The 25,361-nt window shown below is 39.8% G+C and overlaps 1 protein-coding gene across 2 annotated transcripts; it reads left to right on the top strand.

Annotated features, from left to right (window-relative positions):
• The first annotated feature begins 1,545 nt into the window (after positions 1-1,545).
• Positions 1,546-24,561, top strand: ppp1r1b (protein phosphatase 1, regulatory (inhibitor) subunit 1B). Of its 2 annotated transcripts, none has more exons than XM_075453330.1 (5): positions 1,546-1,987; positions 15,047-15,136; positions 17,118-17,193; positions 18,355-18,468; positions 22,445-24,561. In XM_075453330.1, the coding sequence occupies exons 1-5, from the start codon at positions 1,874-1,876 to the stop codon at positions 22,588-22,590; spliced, it is 540 nt and encodes a 179-aa protein (XP_075309445.1). In that variant the 5' UTR covers positions 1,546-1,873; the 3' UTR covers positions 22,591-24,561. The 2 variants fall into 2 exon arrangements, with proteins under 2 accessions (XP_075309445.1, XP_075309446.1); XM_075453331.1 differs by having other exon boundaries at positions 1,547-1,987; positions 15,047-15,130.
• Positions 24,562-25,361: the final 800 nt, after the last annotated feature.

The following is a 25,361-nucleotide window of genomic DNA, read 5'->3' as shown; positions in this document are numbered from 1 at the left end:
AATAGTGATGCCAAAAAGGAATGAATGGCTTTCCTTTTCTTAGTTTAGTTTCAGTCTCATTTAATTACTTTGAAATGGGTGCCAATGCTTTGATCCCAGTATAAAATGTGCTCTAGTAAAAGAGCAAGGCGTGAGCATAATTGTGAACCTCATATCCTCCCTGATCAATAAAAATAGCTTCTCCTCGCTTGCTGATTGGACAGCCTTTCAAATAGCAAACCTTATTCTGTTAATCATTGCCTCATCGTTTGACGAATATTACCCAATCTCTGGTTTCATTAAATGTTGGAATGCTGCGGCTTGTAGTGAGCTGGACTCTTACGCAGAGCCTATTACACATTCCTCATGAAAAATTGTGCAATTCTTGCTGATCACACTACAAGTTATGCAACCGCTGTGGAACAAAATCGAATAGCAGCAAAAGACTGAAAAAGGTTTGATTGAGTTAAACATCCAGCAACTGTCTATTTTGTGATGTGTCTGAAATATGTCAAGTTATTCATAAACCAAGGCAAAAATGAGCCGCCATCTGCAGGCATGGTGAGGTGCTCTGGACAGGAAGAACTTTGTTTAGTCAACCCCCTCATCTCCTCCTGCATGCAAACAGGGAATAAATAATGCTATGGTATGTTCAGTTTCCTCTAACCGGCGGGATAAACATTCATATGACTCTTTATTCTCGACTCTGCAGATGGCGATGCAATCCCAGAGCACCATACCCACCTTGACCTTCCATATTCTGCCCACGAAGCCCCTCTAGCCTCCTATAGTATTCTTCCTCCTCCTCCTCCTCCTCCTCCTCCTCTGTTGGCACTACCTCCGTAATTCCAGCCCATGTCAAAGCTAAATTCTGCCCCCAGGCCAAATCCACTGCTTTCCACTGTCCAAATCCCTCTGCCATGTGAGTGAAATAACAGCAAGGCCCTGAAAGTAGCACTAAACAGCCCGCTTTCTATGTCGGTATGTCACCAGCAGCTGTCTGCTTTTAAAAAAAAAAATCTCTTTTTTATCCAAAGGTCCAGAATGTTCCTCTTTTTCATAATTTATGTTAAAAAAAAAAACAGATTTCTGACATTTTCTCATCCTTTTGTTTTGCATATTTTCCACAGACGTAGCCTCTTTAGCTTTTTTATAGCCCGAGCATTTCTTTGAGACAGGGATGGTGCTTTAGCTGAGTCCATCATGTGCAACACCAATAGATCAAATGATGTCAGTGGGATCAGCTGCTGTATTCCCATGTACGTTTCCTCTGCATCCGCTACACATCATTCTGCTCTTGTTTATTTCTCTTTGCACTCCCTTCTACCGCCCCCTCTCAGCATAAATCTCTCATTCACAAATAGAGGCCAAAAGAGGCTCAACCGATGTGATGAGATTATAATTTTTTTCTGATTACAAATCAGCCTCAGCTTAGATGGCTAAAAAAAAGATAGAAGGTCCCTCTCCACCCCCACTTTTCTCTCCTCCCCTATTTGCTCTGACACCTCCCCATTGCTTGTTCTCTCCACCCCCTTTAGACCACTGGCCCCTCCCCTCCACTCACCCACCTCTCTTCCTCACAGCCAGATCTGAGGACATGCCTCAGTCACTCCTGCTGCAGAGGTTTTAAAGGAGTGCACAAAGAGGCAGACGGAGAAAATCAAAGAGGTAAAGGTGAATATTAGCAGCTGTAAAGTGGAAAGGAGGTGAAAAAAGTCTTTTTGGTTTTCTTAGAGAGGCAGAAGAAGTCTGTCAGGGAAGAGGTGAGGCAGGAGACAGAAGTCTTCAGGAGTGGGACTACCCAGCAGTGGGAGGTTCCTCCAGGGAGGGTATAGAGATTTTCGGAAGCGTGCTCTCCTCTCCGCTGGGAGTCAGACCTCCAGGATCCAGAGCCATGGAGCCCTCTATGTCAACCGAGGTTGATGATGAGCCTAAGGAAAGGAAGAAGATCCAATTTGCAGTGCCGGCCTCTGCACCCCCCAACCTGGACCCCCGGCAAGTGGAGATGGTGAGCAGGCGGTGCACAGATTACTGTTTGATCCATAAGGACAGATCACAGCTCAGTTTAAGCTTTTAACTCTTGCTTGTATGTTTTAAAACTGAACTGCTTTCCCCCTGACTACTATTCATTCAGGCAAAGGGACTGTATTGTTTTTAAAGTGCTGTACTTCTCCACTTAAAAACAACTGCTCTCTGCATCACCCGTTTCAGACTCTTAAACAGGTTTTTCATGCAGAGCTGAATTCGAGTCTGCCAGTGTTGAGAAATTATGATGACATTTCCCTCTCTCTGTTTCCTCATAAGTTGACTGTCCCGCTGCCTCATCTCATCTTGACCCCTTTAGCAATGTGACATTGATGTGAAAGTCATTCTCTTGTTCCTTTGTAACTGCAGTAGCAACAATCCCTTGACATTTTGTTTGTCACTAAACAGCTACCTTGTTTATTTTAGTCTCTGGTTGTTTTTCCCTCTCTTTGACCTCTGACCTGAGCTTTTATTGGTGAAATCCTGCAGTCCTACTTTGTCACATAAGTGTCTTATGACTAACTCAGCATAGCCTGTATCTTTCTGTGGGAGTTTTATGCTCATTTTTTGATAGGACAACTCTGATCTCTCATTTTGGCTGTAAAGCTTGTGGCTCTTATTTTAGATCAGGGATAAGTGGGCCAAAGTAGTTTGGTATCAAGGAAGATCGAGGCCAATGGCTCGTTCCTCCTGAGAGCTCGATGAGAGATGGGGTTGGGCAGCAAGAATGAGTTTCATTATATGTGTATGTACACATGAGGGAGGGCAGAGAGGAAAAGATACCTGACTTGCGGGTTTACCTTTCCGGGGTCAGCTCCCTCATCGACCGTCCTTGTTCCACAGCTTGCATAGAAAGAAGCTTTTAATAAGTAACAGTACACTGTCATCATGCCCTGCTCTTTCCCCGCTGATCATCATAATCTCATTTTTTCAGATGATCCTTTTACTTTTCTGTTTTTTGTTTCTGCAATTACCAGTTTTAAAGACTATAGTTTATCGACTTGTTTCGTGCTTCGTGTGTAGACTGAATGACTTGCTGAAATGAAAACATTTCACAATGCTTCACAAGACTTCCACTCCGATTACATAGCCTGATCCCTATCATCTCCCCCAAAAAACCACATGATATCAATCTGCCATATGTGCTCCTTTTTTAAAAAAAAAAGAAGATTTCTCACTTCCGTCTCTGCTGGGATGGGATGGACCTGACTGCTGAATCACCATATGATCAAACAGTGATTACCCATTTTTAAGCTTGTTGACTGGCTTTCCTCCAGGAGCCTGGCTTGGAGCTTTACCTTTTGATGCATATACCATATGCTGAAGCTTCTGGATCACTTTTGGAGCTGCAGTCACAACTCACAAATGCTTCAAGAGCACAGAAATAAACAGCCCGAGGTTGATCGTTGTTGTTACTGAGCATGCAGGTGGATGAATGCTGATTGTTGTTGCAAAGCAACAAATGCGCTGAAGGGGGTGTATGGAAAACAGAAGCAGCATTCAGGAGAGGATGTGGTTATGTGTGTTTAAAAGCAGATAGCATCGACTTGAGGCGGATGGGACTCTCTGGGGACGAGTGGGTGGGCAGGGGTAACGGTTAAAAACACTAATTTCATTCCGTTTCCCTCCCATAGCAATTACCGTCGTCCGCAAGTCCGCCTTTGTTCATGAGTTGTAATGACTATACCAGTCTTTGGAACTTGTTTCATAACCAGTAACTCCTTACTGTTCTTTGCGATAGCATTTAAATCCCGAAACCATTATCGGCTGAATTGCAGAGTCCTTGTTACTATGGAGACAGGCAGCCTAACCATGCCACCAAAAGCTCCCCACAGCTGGCATCTAAAAAGGTCAACTTTAATGGACAGTTCTGTCTGTTTGAAAGGTTGTTTACAACAACGTTATGTTTGGGGGGATATATATATGCGTGAATGCTCTTTGGCGGTGCGCTGAGACACTTTCATACCTCCCACTCAGTGAAATGTTGCACACAGCAGCTTTTTGTACATGCCACAGAGGTGTATGATAGCCTTACGACCTCTTTGTGAATGTTTACTGATAGAAAAGATATTGCTTTAATTTGCGTGAGAAATGCCTTATATAGAGGTTAAATGATAACAAAACTATCTCTCATCATGGTTTTATTAACCAAACTTTATAGATTTATAGCTTGTAGTACACTTTGTCGGTAAAATATTTTTTTATGGTGCTCATAGCATTGAAAAAAGACCTTGTGCAAGTTTAAAGAGCGCTGAGTACAATCAGTAATATCAACGTTTTACAATTTAGTCGACTGATGTCACTCAGTTTACTCCCAACCACTGAAAACTCCTCATCTTGGTTCAGTGGATGATTCAAGCTATCACTTGAAGCATATTTTGAATAAGAAGAGAACATTTCTCACCAAGCAGACTTTTTGACTCATTAGCAGCTTGCATCATAGTGTAAACCTACTTTCTCTGGAATAAAGGTTGATTCTCAGGCCTCAACGTGTATTCTTCAGCCTACAGCAGTTCTTGTTCTCAGCCAGCCTGCTCTTAATTTTAGAACCACAAATAGTCTACTATTATACGGATATGGATTATGACTTTTAGAGTAATTCAGTTGATGCTCTCTTTCATGCCATCACCACATTTGTGTCTTTGCAGACGTGGGTAGGACTCTTCACCTGATAGTCCAAAGAAAAGAGATCTCTAACATGTGATAGAAGTTAAGGGAGGGTGTAATAAACAGCAAGCTTTGTTTTTCTAACTGCGGCCACATAGATTTAATGCCCAGTGGTTCACGCCTCTAAAAGTAACCAGTGAATGAAAACAGAATTTAAATTTAGAATGGTAAAAAGATGCAAAAGGTAACACTGAGTTGTGTCCCAGACTATAATTCTGCGTATACCCAACCCAGCCTCACAGCAAAACATAGACCCAAAAACTTAATCTATTGATTAATGTCCACTTGACAGATGTTTTTTGCTGTTTTTGTCTTGCAAGAGGAGATGAAAAAAACTCATCAGAGACACACTGTGTTACAACATTTCATGAGGTAGTCACAAAATGACTGTTGCGTCAGATCAAAGAGAAAAAAACTCAGCTTTTAGAGGCTTTAGGTGTCGGTGGACTGTGGAAGTTATTGTCAGAGTCTTGTCCTAACCACGGATATTTTCATCATGAAGTAAACCTGCCTGTGCCATCTTTATCACTAGATATATAATCGTAAAAGTGGGTATTTGTTATGCCATCCAATGAAATACATTACTCTGAAAAGTCATGCAGGGTGATTTAATGATACCAGCATAGTGACATCAAGGTTCCTGTTTTGGGTATTTCCCACCCACCGGCCTCCAAATATGAGTATGGGAATATTTCTGGCTTTTAAAACTGACTTCCACATTTTTGACGAAATGCATTGACACGGTACATGCTATTACACGCAGTTTGTATGCCTGAACACAAATAAATAGTTTACATTTTGAACACTGCAATGAGACTCCCCTGCATTCTTTTTCTCTTGTGTCATTACTGGTTTCCAGTATCCAAATTTCTTCTTGAAAGGTTTCTTCCAAACTTTTTTAAGATAAATAGTCATCACATTTAAAGGTCAGCACCAAGAATGTTATTGTGTGCCACATGGAGAGCGCACATGGCTGGGTTTATAATCACTGACTCTACAACATCAACACACAGAAATCCTGTGTGCTTATCAAGTGATGTGGAGTAATGTACATTATGGACAGATTAGGGTCACGGCATAGACATGCGTCCCTGTTTCTCTTCGAGTTGACTTTCATGTGGACATCCCTTTGTGGTTTTTCCTCTTTCGACTGAACCAGGCCTTGACAGCTCGTGCTGATTCTCCGAAACTGACAGGTAACTCAGAAAATGAAAGAAAGTGTCCCAGGAGAGGGAAGGGCACAGTTCCAAAGGCTTCCAACAAAAAAACAGCACAAGTTAATCTATATTAAACCTAAAGGTTTTACAGAGCATGTGATTTAGGTTTCTCTTTCCTCTCCTGACTCCTCCCACTATATCCCTCATCCTCTACGGTAAACCCACCACCACCACTCCAACTCTTACATCACTGTCCCCTGTCAAATCTCTGGGTTAAACATCAAACATCGACCTTTGAGGCAGCATGTGCTTGTGGGTAAACATTTGCAGTCTGGGGGACTGTCAACATGCACTCTGTCGTCAGATGGCACAAAGCATGCTGCCACTGGACAGGTTGCAATGATCTTTCCCTGCATGTGGACTGTTTGGAATGCCACTGTAGTGGTCTGATTCAGCTTTCCCAATGACGGGATCTTTTAGATTTATGAAAATGATTTTCTAATGTTCCTTGCAAAGTTTCCTTTACCCACAGCAGTTTGCAGATGTTTGTAGTGGCATAAAGTAATAAGGGGTGGAAATTATTAAATCACAATTTGTTATTGCAATTCGGACACAATCAATGGCTCTCTGTCTTCTGTGGCTTACGTGTTTGTTTGTTCCTTCTTGTTTTTGACAGTCTTGGCATTTTGATTTGTTAATGACTCTGGCAGAAAAATGCTCATGGCTCATGAAAGTTTCCTTTCATGTTCTTTTTCCACTGTGATTGGGCAATGGAGCTTCTGTGCAAAGCAGCTTTTAGTCCCTTTGAGTCATTTGTATTTCATTGTCAACATCATGTCCTCTTGATGATATTAATTACCAAGTAATTTATCATCTCCTTCTTGGCTGCTGTGTGCATAGACGTATAATTTATAAACAGTTAAAAAACATAAATATTGAGCATGGGTAGAGTCACTAGTCATCTGATTACACTATACACAAAGAGCCGGCAGTTCTTCTGCACAACCTTCCAGACTTTTTGAACATTGTGGTTTTATTGTCACTTGGTGTCATTTTCACACTTATTCTTGTCACTGTAAAGTCATCTTTAGTCAGACTAAGTCAAGCTTTATTCAGAGTAAGAAATAGATAAAGTACTTCTCACACTGCATACTTTTTAATCTGTGGTGTTGCAGAGAAATCAGATAGATAGATACTTTATTGATCCCGAAGGAAATTCAAGCATCCAGTAGCAGACATAATAAAGCAATAAAAATGTTTTTACAATAATAAACACTTTAAAAACAATCTAAGAATTTAAAAAACTGTTTAAAAATATAAAATATAAAAATATAAAGTGACCAGTGAAGTGAGACGAAAGTGAAATATAAATCACAGTGTGTCTGAGACACTTCACCTTTTAACCTCTTCCATTGAAACAAACAGGAGCCATATCTGGGGTGAAAGAAGTGAAAGACTATCAGATTGGTATAACAGGGACAGAAATGGGATGGGGGATAAGACTTGTAACTGATCAGGAGCGTCAGCATATCTGAAAGGGACTATACCTTTCAGCCTGCAGCCTCTCTCTCTTGATTTTACTCCCAAAATCAGTCGAAGTAACTGGAGTCACTGAAAAGACATAGCGTTACATTACATCTCTGACTCTCAATGCAGTAGTTGAGGCTTTTTTTCACTGTTTGTCTGTCTGAAAGTTAATGATCTTGCACAGGGACATATCAGGTCAGCGTCAATATTAGTCAAATAGTTAATTCATGCCAACAGATGATAAAATGGAAATCATTTCAAATGATCAAACTCAAATTACTGCAAACAAAGCTTGGTTATGAACTAAAATGATGTTGAAACCTCAAGCTTTTTGGTTCTAAATTGTTAGTAAGTTGCATAGCAACTATCAACAGAAACCTTTTTGGTCATTTATCACCTGTGGGTACATATGACGGTGCAGATGAGTAACTATAGCTACTATGTCCTTTGTTTGAGCCTGGATTTTGACCTCTGGAACTACTCTGTGTGAGCGACACACAGTATTACAGCTGACTCTAAATGTATGAAGAAGAAGGGCATATTTAGCTCAGTAACTGCAGGTTGTTAGCCATGCCATCATCTCTAAGAAAGCTTTGATTGGCACCTCCCATGCTGTGCACTGTGGCCTTGCAGGTGGCTTCCTGTCACTCATCAGCCAGTGGCACATTATCTGCACAGCTCTATAGTAAATTATTCTTCCAACAGTCTCTGGAACAACAGACCAAGCAGCTATCACCAGCTAATTACATAAATGCTGTGGGGTGCTGTGTGACAGAGGAAAAGAGAGTTATGGGGTGGGAGGGGGTTGTCTGGGTATGATATCATTCTGCCAGTGGGTGCGGCGTAATTACATTTTCTATTTGGGGGTCATTGGAGAGCCCCTCCAGATGCTATCTGCCGCCCATCTGTTTATTCAGTTAGCCAGTGGTGGGGCCAAAGGTCTCTGCAAAAGTGTTAAATGGATGCTGAGAAGCAACATGCACGAGCTTCTCTGACTCGTGGGTATTCAGCAATGCCATGTCTTTGAATAGGAATGAGCCTACAGTGCATGTGTCCTCTATTGTGATTGAAATTATTCGTAGAAATGTCCATGACTCATTGAAAAAAAACAAGTAGAAACTCAATAAGCAGTAATGCAGTGCAACCCAACTGAAATTGCCTGGCAGCACTGTTTGGAAGTGATGAATGGATATAGCCTGAACAGAGCTGGTTGTCACATGAATATCTAATCATTGCCCTTTGATTGGTGTACCTTATTTTATCTGCCAGCTTTATCTGGAGGAGAGGAGCCGGGTGTCAGTTGAGTCTAGACAGAAACCAATAATGTGTCCAATCCAAAGAAAACAGAATACAAACAAACTAACAAGAACAATGCGGATATGCTCACACACAAATGAGACACAAACAACAGCTTCACAGTCCTTGTAATTGGGTCCTTTGAATTAAAAAAAGAGGAAAGGCTAAAAAATAGAGTTTGACATTGATTGCCTGTTGACTAGTTCAATATAAGAGAAGTTTGGCATTTATATGCATTGAAAATCCAAATGTTGAAAAAAAAAAAAAAAAAAAAAAGGAGTTAAATTTCCACCTTACTGTTTTATCGAACCCATTGTTAGACTGCATTTAGAGCACCACATGAGGCCCCGCTACATCAGTTCAAAAGGCTCTCTTGGGGAGCTTGGCTCAGAGAAAAGGGTTGACATCATGACTTTGCTTAATTGAGTTGCTCTTTAGAGTTCAATCTTGCTAAAGATCACAGCAGCAGAGACGGAATAAAACTGTGGCTGGGCTCCTCTAACTCAGAAATTGGCACAGCTGAAATGGATCAGGGACTTGATGTTCAGCGTACCCGAGGTCAGAAAGAGAAGCCTTGCAAATAATAGTGACAGCGAATTGAAAAAAAAAAAATTTAGTTAGCAGAAAGTGTTAGAGTGGATTTAAATTAAGTCTGTTTTAATGAATTTAGGGATTACAACACCACCAATAATGAAGTTATCTGAATTTGCTGAGGTGGATGTGTCAGGTTGAGGGTGTGGAAGGGAGGACACGGATGCGGACTTACAAAAAAAAGGTTGATTTATTAATAGCAAAAACAAAGTACCAACATAAAACACGGCTGAGCCGGAAAAAACGTAGTTGTGAACAAAAACAAAACAAAACAAAAGCACTTGACATGGCATGGAATAAATACTTAACTTAGTCGTGGCATGAGAACTAACAGCAGCAACAGCAACAAAGATCCGGCAAAACTGACAGAGGAAGCAGGAAACTAAATAGGGAGTGAGAGTGATTGGGGAGTGAGTGCAGCTGAGGGAAAAAAACACAGGTGAAGTGAGTGAACTAATAAACAGAGTGCAGGGAAACTAAGGCATGACAAAAACTAAAGATGGACTGAAAACAAAAGCATAACCTAAACATGAAAACTAAAAACAAGAGTCTCTGGGCGTGACAGGATGCGACACAAAGAGTCCTCGCCCTGATCAAATAACACAATAAGCAAAACTCAGAGGGTGAAGTATGAGGTCAAAACCAAACCGAAAAGTTATTCTGCATTTATTGGCATTTGGTGGTCAAACTAACTCCATAAAGTTTCAAGCTTAAAAAGGCTGCTCTATGTATCACGCATGTACACAAGAGCTTATATCAGGGCCTGCGTGTGGACCATATCCATCCATCACGAAAGAAAGTGTGGATGGAAAATATATCAAATATGGATTTTTACTACCTGAGTGTTAGAGCCTTATACCATGTGGACCTGAATGATGTTCCAACCATATCACAGAAAGCTGACACATAGAGCTTGATAAGATGACCTGATGTAATTGAGTGTTATATTGTACACAAGGGATGTAAGCAACCAAAAAAAAGAGATGTGAGGTGTATTTCGTTCTGTGCTAACATCGTGTTGAGGTCAACTCTGCACAGCACACTTCCCTGGCTGTCAAGCCCCAGCACAGAAATTTACAGGCTTTTTGTCTCATCCCACAGAGCCCCCAGAGACCCCTCCGATCTAGTTTATGCCGTCCTACTGCAGCTGCTTTTTATAGGCCTGGCATGAGAGCATCAGATTAAAGAACGGCCTCTAGGGAACAGACCCATATCAGCTAATCTACACCCAGGCTGCTAACCTAGACGGTCCTGAGCCTACACACACACACACACACACACACATACACACAGAATCTTTGTACAAACTCAGAAAAATGCAAAGTCATCAGTTTTTAATGACCAATTACTATTCCCCGCCACTAAACCCTTTTGAAATGTAAGCAACTTAATCACAGAATATAAAAGTATTTCTGTTAAAGGTGTAATAAAAAAAAAATGCTTTGCCAAATAGTTTTCCTTGCCATCTTTCAATAAATCTGGACCTTTCTCTGTCTCCCAGTCTCCTCATGCAATGCACAGTCAGCAGATGACTCAAAATTCCCTCATCAGCTTTAGACAAACTCATGTACCCCTTTGTGATCAATGAGCCAATGTTTTTATCTTGGCCAAAGCTCTTTGTGGAGCCGGGTAAAGTGCTGCTGCCTTCTGGGAAGTCTGCACCTGTGGAACCACTGAAAGGCTTTGGCAGCTCAGTGCAAACCCACTGCAACTGGTCCTGCAACAAAAAACAATTGCTACCAGTGATGCAGAAGGGTCGAGAGATTGGGAGCAAGAGGGTTTAGGGATGTGGAGGAGGGAGGGGACGAAGGGATAAAGCATAGCTTGAGTAATCTCACATGCTGTGCTCCAGTGTTGCCATAACTGAGGAAGTCACATACGATATTATGTAACTCGGGCAGAGTGGGGTGGTTTTAAGGCTGGAAAATTACTAGAGTCATAGTGTGTTTTTTTCATCTGGCACTGGCAATATCACCAGCAACACTGCCACCACGTAAAGTACGTAAAGCGAGAAACCCTTTGTTTTAAAAAATGTATTTATCAACTTTGTGATATTACGCAGCTGTGAATCACACAATTGTAGGATGGAGTGCTGCCATATTCCTGTTTTGCCATTTTACAAGATGAATAAACTAAATTAGAATGACTATCATTTACACACACACACAGTTACGTTACATGTGAGCACTCATTCGGTTAAATGGATCATCAGATTACGCACCACGGTGACCTCAATTATCCCACACAATCATTTTAACTTTGCCGTCATTATTCAACAATTGTACTCAGTGATACTTTAAGAGAGAATTACCCCTGGGTCATGAATTGGATTTAAGACTAAATGGTAATTTTTGACTAATAACAAATCATAACAGATAAGTCATTAACTGAGTCATTATCTCACTGTTAACATTGTAAAAATGCACCATACAGGCAGAGGAATGCATCTGTATATTTTTCATTTTAATGGCTTTAATTCCTCAGGACACAGGTGTCATTTTTGTCATGGCAACATCTGGTGTCTCCTCTCACTTGCGGGTTGTATGCGATCACCTCAGCCTGCCCTGCAAAGCAGGTAGCAGGTGTCACACAGGCAGAGTCAGCAGGTTTCTTAGCAGCACGCTGCCACAGGCCTCAACACCCTCCAGGAGAGGAAAAGGGTTATGAAGGGGTGTCAGAGGTAGCCTTGTATAGATGCACCCTGCCACTCAAAAGAGAAAAATGAGGAAAAGAAAGAGCAGACGTGTCAACAAGCTAAAGGAAAATGATATGATTGCAGACAAGATGCACACTTGTGATTGAAAGGATAAGGGAACATGAGGGTAATGTCACTGTCAAGGAATGAGGAATGGAAATGGACATACACAGGATAGAGGAAGCAGAGGATCAAGTGAGATGGAAATGAGATGTGAATGAGAGAAAGCCAGATAGTGTGCAACATCCAAGAGGGACAGGAAAGCTGGAAGTTGCATGATGAGATTAAAGTGTGTATCTGGTGTCATAAATGGGGGTGAAATCTATGGTCGATTACTCTGTGTTGACAAATTGGACAGGGACTGGTTTCCAGCTTGACGTTCAACAAGCCTCTGCTTTGGCAACACCCACCTCGCTGCGATGACGCACACCTCACCGAACAGGACAGAAGGACAACAAACACAGACATAACTCTCTGTATGGAGCCGTTCTACACTAAATGACGCCAGGATGCTTAGCTCTATTCCTACAATGTTGTGTGTGCCGTAAACAGCGGTGGACAGGTTCACGTCATGGCCAAGGTTGGCTTGCTCTGCAGAGGACACTCTTCAATGCCTTGTTTGTTTGAAATGCCAAGTGGACTTAACACCGCTTTTGTTATTTTTCTGATGTTTGCAACTATTCAGTCAGAATTGTGCTGACGTGAGCCAAGACACAGAGCTCTGTTCCATTTTCTTTATGAATAAGGCTTAACACATTTCGCACAGAGCATTTAAATAAACGGATACTCCACCTAGAACTTAGCTTGAGTATCAAACAGCTTCTTCCTGTTCGCTCGAAAGGTGCCTTGTTAAGAGTTGGCTCATTCATGGAGAGCAGAGACTAAGTTGAATAACTTGATTGTTGCTTTTTCTCACTGTATAATCCCAGAAAAACTTTAAACCACTGCACATAAGTAGGATGTTGCAGACCTGGACAAACTAATAATCATTTATTCCAAAATTAAGTTTTAGACTTTCTTTCTGACTCACTGCTTAATAGCTTAGATTGTAAATTTGCAGAAAAAAACAAAATATGTTTTCTCTCGTGTGACTTATAATTGTGTAATACTGTAAAACAACAGGGTGATTACAGGAAGAAATGAGGAATGACTGAGGCACTAACTGCTAGTCACACAGTCTTTTGTAACTTGGTTCACAATCGTGAGATGCAAATCATAGTTATCTTTTATCTTTTGACGTGACTATTACTTTGACTATTACGTGACTATCATGAGATCCAATCTCATGATAGTTACTTAAATTGGAATAACAAGTCACTAAATGATATTTTTTCGATATAAAGTCACACTTATGAAATGGTATGTAATAACTATATGAAAACTCTTTACTATTATGAGATCCTTTGTATTTTTTATTTCCAAATGATGGAAACAGCCTTTCATAGTTAGCTAACAGATACACTTTATGATTACTTACTGTCAGTGGAATAAGAATGATAAGAAACTACTCATTAAGCAGCACTAAAAGTGTCCTTTTCAGATGTGCTATTCATTAGCTGGTTCCAAGTAAAAAAGGAACAACTCTTTACAAACCATGATTGATTTATAGGTGAATATTCGTGAATGAATCATTACTTAATCTTTCAAGTTTGCAGTTTGCAGCATATTATTCTCCACAAAGGCTTTAAAATGATGCCACAGCAGTGCTTTAGTTTGCCTGTTGCTTTGTATATTTGCAGCCTTCAGGTGACATGATAGTGAACCCCAAACATACAATTATTTCATTTCCATCCGTAATCCATTTATTTATTTTTTTCCCTCAACCCAAATGTCAGGGAAACTTGATTTTCTGGAAAATGAACGATGCATCATAATTTCATTCCTCAGCTCAAGGAGATTGGTGGGTCTGGCACAGTGTGATATAGTGATAGTTTGTGAGGAATGTGCAGGTTATATGAGCTGTGTTTATCACACCAAAGCAACACTAACCAGCTATTTTATGTTCTAACTTAAACAGAAACAAATCCCAATTAAGTGGCTGTGGTGCATATTAATAACCAAAGAAAAGTTTTGAAACTTGTTTATTAATGAATCATTAACTAACTAATCACAAGTTATTTAATAAAATTGGATTCAATGACAGAATAAATAAAGAATTCTTAAGATTAACCAATGGTTACCAAGCTTGAAGCTCTTAATGTACACCAAGTGTTCTTAATTGTTTTTTTCTCTTTATGTTAAACAGTCAATTGAGTAATCATCTGCACTGCGTGATGTGCACCAATATGTTTTGCAAAAACACAGCAAAACATTCTTTAACTTTCCCTCCCCATATGCAGGATCCTGTGCTTTAGATAGCGTGTCGATGAGCTATAAACCTTCCTTTAGATTCTAAAGAGTACAAGTGCTTTACTCAAATTGCATAAATTAACTCGAGTTGGAGCACAATCCCACAGGAAGGCCACAATTTCCTAGACCGATTGGGGTGCACAGCTGGACATTTCTTTCCAGGGACAGAGAGTCCACTGTATATAGCTTATGCTAGAGACGTGAGTGAGACCACCGGTTCACATGGCTGTGCTTGTGCTCCTCAAACTGCCCGCTACCTGACTAATGCCTCAAATGAGGAATGTGGAGAGACATTGGAATGTGGCTGGGGCTCATTTAGTCTGTTTCCCATCGATCATGTTTTTGTGAGGGTGTATAACAGTGGATGTAGCACGTAAAGGTGATAAAACATTTTTATATACATGTGAGGACATTGTTGATTTAAAAGCAATCCTGTATGAAATTTTTTGACACATCACCTTAACTTGCAGAACCTTGTCTGCGTGCGACCTAAGAAAGCTTTGAACTAATCTTCATCTGCTCTACTGACCACTGCGTGTGCTTTGACCTGAGCAGTACTGATGGTTGAAACTTGCTGTTGGCTACAGCTCGACAACAACACTAATGAAGTCAGCAAGGGTTCCCTGTGCTATGAATCAGCATGATCTGCCAATGAATTTTAAATTTGATTGATATGGCGGTGTGCTGAGCGTTATTAATGATACACTTTGACTATTCATTTATTCATGGCTGCCCTTTATGTTTGTGTGTTTGTTTATAGATCCGACGCAGGAGGCCCACACCTGCCACACTCTTCAGAGTAGCTGAACAATCATCTCCCGATGATGATCAGTCTACTCATCAGGTAAAGGTGAAGTCACAACACTTTTTTATTCTAAGTGTCAGTGGATTCTCATCTCTCTTCCTTTACTTTTCCGCCTTATCAACAAGGTAAATAAATCCCTCCTAACGATGTAGACTGAGATTAAACCCTGCTTGACCCTGTAATGTGTCCATCATCACAAACCTGTGTTGTGTGATCAGCTGTTGTTCAAGCCCATGCACGTTGTGTCCAAACTTTGAGCTTAAAGGGTCAATTTCGACTTGTAATTTGGAGATAACATTTTTACAGAGAAAAAGAAAAGAAAAAAAAGAAGAACTGTCCTACTGGTCATGAGTTTACTTTAAATTATGGAGAAAAAAAAACACTTGTTCCTATCTTGTCAAAACATTTTTGTCACATTACAATGAAGATGAAGAATTAGCAGCTGGGCTCTGAGGAAACGTTCAGCCCTGCAGACTGTGTGCTCTTGCTAACATGCAGTATCAGTCAAATAATTATGAAAAGCTAAATCAGTCTTGCAAAAATTGATTTGCATGCATGGCCAATCCAGATGATAAGAAAACCACAGAAAGACAGAAAATGACAGCCACTTAGAGCAGACAAACAGTGCATTTTGGGCTTGAATATGCTGGCATCATAATGTTGGCATCATAAACTGCGTCATTGTCAGTTTATGATGCATTTTGAATTAAATGCGTGAAATTTACTTGGAATCAAAATGTCATGACTTGTAATTTTGATGATTTGGAATGTGCTTTTCAGTTTAAATGTGTGTATTTAATTTGATGAGATTAATCTGAACATGTTGAAACAATACAACATTAATATAACAATAATAAAGACATATAACAGGCTCAAAAGAAGTGGGAAGAAGCTCAAGTATATTTAGTCCCACCCTTTCTCCACAATCAGTCAATGATGAATCATTTACCATTCATAACTATAGACAACACAAAATGCTACACCAATGATAACAATAATGATTTAGTGTGAGCGTCCGGTCAAAGCCCTTCTTCTTTTCTGTATTTTGCAACAGGTGTTTCTTTTGTATTGTCCTTTGAACTGGAACATGCTTGGACATTGCTCCAGTTCTTGACCTAATCCATGCCACAACTTCACGTGACATACAGAAATGCTAAAGGTTTTTATCTTTTTTGATAAACAGGGAGTATGTTGTTTGTTATTATTTTAGATGAGTTTAAGAACAGAATCTTTGGATGCCAATTATAAGGTTACCCTGGGGTTTAAAACATAGTATTTAACGAAATACGATAAACAAAACCAAAAAAGCCCACAACAACAAAGAAAAACAAGAATTCACGAAAACATTAGGAAAAGAGATTTACAAAGAACATTTCAAAAAGCCAAACAAAACACAATTTCAATAAAACACATTTAGAAGCACAGCTGTTTAGAAAACGAGATCAAAACATAATTCCCGCTGAAAAAAGAAAGACGGCAATGTTTCAAACAACATGGTAGAAAAAAATGAACAATTAATGAGAGAGTGTCAAACCAAAGAAACTGAAAGCACCATTTTAAAAAAAGCACCTAAAAAAGGAGAGAGAAGCAAAGCAAACTGTAAATCTGTCCAATCTACTTCTCAACGAAGTACCAATTTGCCGCCAGCTAAGCTGTTTGTCAAATGACATAATCGATCAATCGGAAAAAGCCAGATACTAATGAACTAAAAGGGAGCTTCAGGCCACCAACTGAAGTGTTGGACACACAATGAAATTGATTCCCCTCCAGTACTTGTATTCTGGGACAAGGACACCAGTCTAATAGAATCACTGAGTCAATTTATAACTGTAGCTTGACTTAACTGTACATGCAACTGTACAGACTGACAGTGTTAAATCATTAAACATGATAAAAAGGAATTCCAAAAGACACAACAACATGCAGTTTGGTTGTGGTTGTGCCACAGAGCTTGTTTGGAGTGGTGGTTTACTGGGAAACTGAAGGAGAAAATCAGGATTAATGTTTCTATCCCCTTTCTTCACAGTGGGTTGTTGGGGAGAATGGAGTCCTCAAACCAAAACGTGTGAACCCAAATGTGTATCAGCCTCCTTCACTCAAAGGTGGGTGCAAGCAGCTTTCATTCTGCAGGTGGCGGTTGTGTGTGTTGTGATTCATCCTTGTGTTTAAGTCCTCATTTGTTTTACCTTGCTTCGCTGCTGTCTCTGTGCTCCTTGCTCTCTTATGCCTTATGGTCCCGGACAAAGAGTGAAAAAAATTGCTTGTGACAGATGGGTCGGTGCGCAATAAAAGGCCTTATGTTTCTTCTTTGCATGCGCATTTGTGATATGCATCTCCGTGCTTCTATACGTTTCTGCTTTTAATGTACAGTGAAAACAGGTTCAGTGTATTTGTCTTTGACAGAAAGAGAAAGGGAGAAACAGAGATTAGTGCGACAGCTGTGAGACACTGAGTGTGAGTCGAGGAAAGTCTGGATCATCCAGGATTACAGTCAGTTGTGTATACAGCTGTGGCGCAAACACACGCTGGCATGAACACGCGTGCAGGCATGATTGAAATACACACATGCTTTTCTTTTGTGTCTTTGCTGTGTGTCATGAATAAAGGTCTCTGGGTGTGTGTTGTGTCATGTGATGAGATATGATATAATGAGCCTGGAAGCCTCGTTCCTGCATCAGAAATCTGCCCTTCTCCAGCTCAGACGCAGAGAGGGATGGAGAGAGCAAACTCATGATTTCTAGTTGCATAACCTACCTTAAAGCTTAAAAAAAAAAAAAATGTAGAGACCTGCCTCAGTACTGCACTGGTGTGAAAAAAATGATAGAGGTAGAAGCCAAGGTGACCTAGAGTAAGTGAGAGGGGGAGGTGAGATAACATCACAGGAGAGATGAGAATGCAGAGAGATAGAGAGCCAGAGTCAGTGCTGCCAGAAAGCGCTGAGAAGGACAGGTAGTACAAACAGATGGGAAAACAGGGTGAGAACTATGGACTGAAAACAGAACGGAAGCAATCCTATAAAAAAAATCTGTGTCGAGTACCGTTTTGTTGCTGTTCGTCTGTCTTTCAGCGCATGTGCTTGATTGGCTTCCTGCCTGCCTGGCATGCATCCAAAATCCGCCGTGAGGCTTGATAAAAACTGACAGTGTTGAAGCGTGCTAAAACCAAAACAACATATCCCTCTATCCCTGTGTCTGTGTCCATGTGTCTGGGTCTCCGTCTCCCTGTTTGCGTGTTCGTCCGTGTGTGTGTGTGTGTGTGTGTAGCTGTGCAGAAGATGGCTGAAGCACATATGCAGAACCTAGGTGTCTATCCTTTGGAAGACGCTTGTGAGGGGGAGGAGGATGAGGAAGAGGATGCATCTCCCGCCAAAACTGCTGGTGAGAGAGAGGCTCTTTGTCGACCACCTGGGAACAACCACACTGTGACAACGATTTCCTCTTAAAGGAAAAAAGACTATTAAAGAATCATTTTAAACTATCAGGCAAAGTTTGTGTTCTGAAAGAGAAAATTGAAAAAACACAAGTGGTCACTGCTGACAAGCTTACCGTCTGTGTCTCTGTGTGGCACTGACGCCTGCAGTCCAGTCAAACATAGAAACTACCCTGAATATTTGGAGTCGTGGAGTCATTTCAAGAAGCACAACCTAAATGATGCAGTGTAATGCTAGCTCTCATATTGTTGAATAGTCGGTCCTGTCCACTAGGAGGTAGAGCTATACTGAAGCGGAACGTTTTAGCCCACAGAGCACTGATGATAAACTGGATACTTTATGTGATGGGTAAGGCTTTAATGGGCCTTTTTAGGCAGGTGTATTTGCATTTAAAAAACTCATTTATACACGCTACTATTGGTGCAAAAATGAGATAAAGTAAAGCAGCAGGAGACATTTTTGAGGCTGTTTTTCGTACCCTAAAATACGGTTTTCCAGATTGGAGCAAACATCCTAATGAAGTATTTACTTTAACAAGCCACAAAGTCCATGTAAGGAGGGGTCCAACAGTGGAAATATTAGCAGCCTTTTCAACAACCGAACTCGTGTTTTGTAACAAGATAAAACAGCAATTATTTCATTTCTGTGTGATCATTCATTCACTTACTCCCAGTTTAACTTGTTGTTTACTGATCACAAGTCCTACGTAAAGGTTAGGCAACACAGTTTCCTATTTTGGCCAATGTCACGCTCAGTCCAACCCCGTCTTATGACAGAACATACAATAAATCATTTTCATAGCAAAAAAATGCACATTACTATGTTTTCCTTACTGTGTTTCATACACAAATCCAACATAAGTTTTGATTTGTCATAACGGGTGACATTCTTTGTCAGCATGTTGACCTTTTGCATCTCCATACATGTTCCAACATAATGAGGTCATATTTTCAAGTCTTGCCTGTGTTCATTTAGTCACAATGGAGAGGAGGGTAGAGGCTGCAAATCCATTCATTTGACACCTTTACTCGAAGTCTAAGAATTGTTTTCTTTCTTTAGACTTTTCAGTCACAACACTAACGTCACTTTTTTGCTGGTGTTGTCTGCACCATCACCAGAGGATGTATCTTTCTTAAATGCATTTATAGGTTGTGGGGTTGTTGTTTGTATGACATTTTTTTCTGGTTTTGTACCCAAAAGAAATTGGGAAAAACAAAAAAAGAATCATATCAAGACGTTTTTGTTTCATGACAGTATCATGAAATGCTTTGTGAGGGGGTATGATATCACATAATATAAAGTTTGAATATTAAATGGGATTTAACCTTGTTTTACGCTCTCAATCTCTCCTTCCCATTCAGAATTTGAACTTTAAGAATTAAACTATTTTATCCTGTTCGTGACTTTTAAATATGAAAGGACAGGAGGTAATAGGAATTGGGAAGATGTCGGCAAAAGCATCCTAGCAAACAAAAATGTTTCTTTTTCAAAACCGATTTTTCTTTTTGGCAAACACTACACCCTGATTGATCAAAACGTGGGATTTCTCCACTGGATTGCAGGCTACATCACAAACAGAAGTGTTAAAGACAGTGTGAGTAATAGAGCAATGAATCATCATCACTGTTGGTAGAGATATCAAAAGGATATAGGTGGTTTTGTTCATGCATATTCTTAAACTTTCTGAAATGATTTGCACCCATAACCATTAAAAACTAACAAACTATTTTGTACCTATAGGGATGTTGTTCTCAAAGGATTCAGTGTGCTGACCATCTACACAAGCGAAGCAACATGTCAAGTGACAGCCTCAGTGTCATATATGCCCCTGTCTGTCACCCCAAATCTGTTAGAGCGAACACTACAGCTGAGGACAGCCCCAGCAAAAAACACCTGAACCAGTTAGAGGTCAGACCGGATTAAACGATCAGAAGTCACCATCCAGCCCTGCACTGGACTCCATTTAAATATTTGCTGCTGAGATTAGGCTATAAATTACAAATAACATATCTGTGCACTGAAAAAGTCTTTTCAGGTGTACTTGCCAATTGAGACTTTTTTGGTTGTTTGTTTTATAATCTCTATTATGTCACAGGAGAACAGTAGCATTTGATTCTGAATCATTGCACTATCAGGCCAGATGACAGACTTTCTCAGTTAATCCCTTTGTGGAAGCCTGCTGAAGTAAACAGGACCTTAAAATATACTGATTGGGCTCTTTTACTACATTGCATTTGTTTATTCAGTCAAGCGACACAGCTCTGCCCTGTCTGGTGATGTCACAGACAGAAGACAAATCAAGTTATTCTGTCAGATAGTTGCTCATCGTGGAAAATTTCATGAAATATGAAAAGTTTTCAGGTCTTTTAAGGTTGTTTTTTTTTTGCCACATTGCTCACAGTTTTTTCTGTCAACTCATTAAAAATGAAACACTGAAATAGACTGTTGTTTTCTGTGGAGCAGCATTTACGTGTCATGGCGGTAATGACAACCGATGAATAAAAAATCTATTTGAAGGTTTCTGTAACCCTAACCATGTGTGCCGATTTTGAACATCTAATCCTAACCATACACTTTGGATTCCCAATCCTGACCGTGTCAGAGAACAGTAGACACGCATGGAATTAAAGTGGAAGGGGAAATAGAAAATTTGAATGACTATATAATACTGTGCAAGTCTCTAACCAGTGATCTCTTGCATGAGGGTCTGTGGATTAGTACCTTTCTCCATAGCAGCAAAATGAGGAAAGAGGATATGACGACATATGTAGCGACACATCGAGAGCGGACACAATGGCGAAGGCTCATGTATGAAGACGTTAAATGTCAACATCTTGAAGTATTAAATCTTATTTTAGCAAAGAGTGAAGAAACCATAGTCATTGGTACAAGTTTTGAGCACATACTGTGAAACTGCAGTGTTTTGTGCTGTGTACCAACGTGGTTATTTCAAGCTGCGTCATGAAATCGGATTCAAAAGTCCCACAGTATGATGCCGTTATCACTTTGTTTTACTGTTTTACTGTCAATAATTTGATGGTTGGTGTCTAGTTTCTTTCACATGAGGTCAAATCTTTGTTTCATCGGACTGTAGAATTTCACCTGTCATGATCTGAAAGTCATTCAGCATGATTTGGTTAATTCCCAACGAGGCCTGGAGTGTGTCGGAGTTCAGCATTCAGCATCACACGTTTAGCATAAGCCACACTGAAATGTAGTGACACGTGACGACTGGTCTCCTCTCTGACTCAGCACTTTTGTTACTTCAGATTGAAATTTCACTTTTGTTTTCAGGCTTCATTCCACTTGAAGGTACTGTGTGGTTGGCTTTTCAGCATTAAAACTACTTGATTAGGTTTAGGGATTCACGACTTGCTTTAAAACCAAGCCTGTTATAACTCTTTCATCTGATTCACAAGTACAACTCTTTATAAAAAAAAGACACAAAACAGGGTGCAAACACAAAAGAAAACTTTCAAAGTTGTGCTGGATGTTGCAAAAAACATTAAAGCTTAGCGTCCATCAGCTGGACTGCAATAATTCTAGCTTCAGGTTTTGCTGTGAGAGCAGGTTGAGCAGTGGTCACACTGCAAGTTGATCATTACGAAGTTTGTTCAAGGCTATCTTTGGTCACAAGAGAGTTACATCAAGCTCTCTTTAATTCGATCTTCACAATTCTTTATTGTTGGTCAACTTTCATTTGGGACAGCTCAAAAAGCTTTCTCATTCAGGTACCAGTTTTATATGCTCCTGAGTAAAACTAAATGGGAAGCTGTGATAAGAAACAAACACACACAAAAAACATTGTTTCTCGCCAGTATTAACCTGTGCTGCACTGACATCTGTAGTTGCAGTCACATGAAAGCAAAAGTTAGATGAGAAGATTTCAATGCTGCTTTTGACATCAATCTTTGTCTCCTCAGGTCATCAAGAGACAGTGACCCCTGGACAGTTTTCCAACATGAGAGACACGGCCAAGCAGATTGAAGCAGCGCATGAGGAAGACGAGGACGGGGAGGACGACAAGGAGGTGGACAAAATCGAGGAGAACAGCCGGGGGTGTAACTGAAAACGAGGGAGAGGAACATTTGGAGGGAAGATATGTGGGAGAAAGATGGTGTCATGACGGTTACAATCTGAAGCACTCAGAGAAATTAAGAAATGGTTGGAGTCACACTCACTGTCAAGATGAGAGCTGTGGGTGGACTGTATCATAGATAATTTCATGAACGTGTGAGCGAGCAACGTTTTCTGTACTACTTCACCTCAAAAGGGTCTGGCTTTAAAAAGGAAGGACAAAGAGGGAGTTTGTGAATTAGTGAGATCTTATGAGCAGGTGAAGAATGATCGACTGACAAAGGAGACACCCAGACGCCACTTTGGCTGTTGTGTCCTTTTGTTTATATTAACAGTGGATGGGCCAACGACAGTGTGACCAAAATCTCTGCAAGGATCGTCCTCCCTCCATCAAATGCTTCAGCTCAGAGCTAAAAGTTTGTTCAAAGAGGCCAAAAGGTTAAACATCTAAACATTATTAGGAATATTTTCAGACTTATCTCTTATACGATCCTCTGTGAAAGCACTTCAAGGTCTTAAAATATGTGTCCTGATCAGCTCCTTGTGTACACTGCCACCTTGTGGTAGAAAGTAGGATCTGCCGGGTTAAAGTGCTACTTCAACCATTTCCTTGTAACTATTTCAGTTATAATCCATGACACCGTCATGACATTAAATCCTGCTTTAATTTATGTTCCTTTAATGACTACATTTCTTCTGCCAAAGCCTTTAAATGCATTTATGTTCTGTAATTACTTCACAGTAAAGTAGTTGTTAGTTTTAATGACAAACCGCCCTTTGGTAAAATTTAAAGTATGTAATTAGGTTGATGTTACTGTGGCCAAACCTGAAATCTAATGGTTTGTAAATAATCCTTTAAAGCCCACATATGTGTTACTAAAACTGTACAATTTCTCAATTTTTTTTCCGACAGTGACTTACACTAAAATGATGAAATATGTGGCTCGGGGTATCACTTTAAAATCTGTGTGTGACAGGAGCACCAAAATGTTTGTCTTTTAATCAAGTTCAGCAAGTGTATGTATTTTCAAATTTCCTTTCAGACTTTTAAAAAATTGGCATTGGAGCTAATACTAGCTAATACTCAAAGCTAGATCTAATTTATCCAGAACCTATCCATGGCCTCCTTGTTTAACACATTCAGGCTGGATTCATCAGAAACTGACAAAACCAAAATGAAAAGTTCTATTTCTAATCTTTTTCGCCACTCATTTAAGGTTTCGCGCAGATTTCTCACGCAACCCCTTTTGTATATCAACTCTTTTATAACGTCATCTTTTTGATCGTTCCCTCATGATTTGTATGTCCTGGATCTGCATTGAGAGCTATTTTTCTAATCTGAAGTACAGTGCATGAGGAGCTCAGCTGCTTCTGCTGCCTACCTCCAAATATACAAATGACCCATAAGCTCGCATGACATATGCAACTCGAAGAGGTTAAAAGCAGCTGCTGTATAACACACGTTTGAATAAGAGGAGCTCTGCACAAACTTCCTGTGCTGTTTTTACCATTTCTAACACATTTTGTTCTTGAAGTCAGCTAAATTTGAAATATAATAAGTCATCACCTGTGTAATTTAACTTGTAGTTTAACAGATTGAATCAGAAACTGACGTGTGCAAAGGTTTCCAGTTGTGTGAATACAATGTGCTGTTTATAGCATCTGGGCTGTTGTTTGTACATATAACTCAGTGAAACTGGTTTTTAACCTCTGACCCCATGACTGGATGAGGCTCTGAAGCCAACGCCGTCCTCCTGGCTTCCTCATTCCCTGTCCACCATCTCCCCTCTGCTCCAAGGTCAGAAGAAAAAAACAACCACAGAGAGACTTGTGTGAACTAATATACTCATTCTGTCTTTATTTCTCTTTTATTTTCCATTCTCTTGTTTCTGATTGTGATGTTGTTGTTTTACAGTGAGCAACTTTATGATATCAAATAAACATTTTTTCTTTTTCTCCTTTACTCACTGAATGCTTTATGTCTGTGTGTGTGTTCTTGTAGCCTATTACACAGGCTCAGTGGACATATTTTTGTGAAAGCAAAGACATTCAAATGCCACATTTTTGTGCACATAAATCATTTATTTTTAGTTGTAAGTTTAGGTAAGATCCCTTTAACCCTGAATAAGATTAAGCATGTATGGAAAATGGAGGGATGGATGAATTTAGGATTTAGGATTGGGTTGGATGTAATTATGGTTGTAGCTTTGAGGTGAGTCACTGAAATCTGAAATAATGGGAAACTGTGTGTGAGCATGAATAAAATCAGATTTCTATAGAATCTGTATGATTGTCTAATTTAAGATAATCATTTGTTGAATACAACAGTTAAGTAGGTACTTTGAAAATTTTACTGTTGTAATAACCCAAAATGACCGATACAAAACGAGAAAGAGATCGATGTACAGGTTAGTCGATAATGAATATATCGGTTTTATATCAAATCAAAGTTTGATTCATTAATAAGATCATTTTCTTTTATCGTTACCATTTTCAGTGTGCGGCCCAATTCCATTGCCTTTCTACAAAATTATTTTGAACCTTTATAAAGTTGATTCTACTTCAGAGTGGTAAAACACCTGAAATGTATTAATAATAATTAGATATGCAACTTTTTGTCTTTCTAATTAGTGATCTAATGTCTTTATTGCTTTAATCTTTCATACTGCAACCCTTGTAACGGCAGTTTAAAATCTTTTGTATTTATTCAGCAACAGCATCACTGATGTTGTCTAAATCGAAGAAACATTACTCGTTTGATCG

This window comes from Odontesthes bonariensis, chromosome 21, assembly GCF_027942865.1.
Source record: "Odontesthes bonariensis isolate fOdoBon6 chromosome 21, fOdoBon6.hap1, whole genome shotgun sequence".
NCBI classification, from domain to species: domain Eukaryota; kingdom Metazoa; phylum Chordata; class Actinopteri; order Atheriniformes; family Atherinopsidae; genus Odontesthes; species Odontesthes bonariensis.
This window is presented reverse-complemented; position numbering and strand designations above follow the sequence as displayed.

Excerpts from the sequence above, each read along its gene's own strand:
- ppp1r1b (XM_075453330.1), top strand. The coding sequence starts at position 1,874 with ATGGAGCCCTCTATGTCAACCGAGGTTGATGATGAGCCTAAGGAAAGG. Across the intron at positions 1,988-15,046 it reads ACCCCCGGCAAGTGGAGATG|ATCCGACGCAGGAGGCCCAC; the intron begins GTGAGCAGGCGG and ends GTTTGTTTATAG. Across the intron at positions 15,137-17,117 it reads AGTCTACTCATCAGGTAAAG|TGGGTTGTTGGGGAGAATGG; the intron begins GTGAAGTCACAA and ends CTTTCTTCACAG.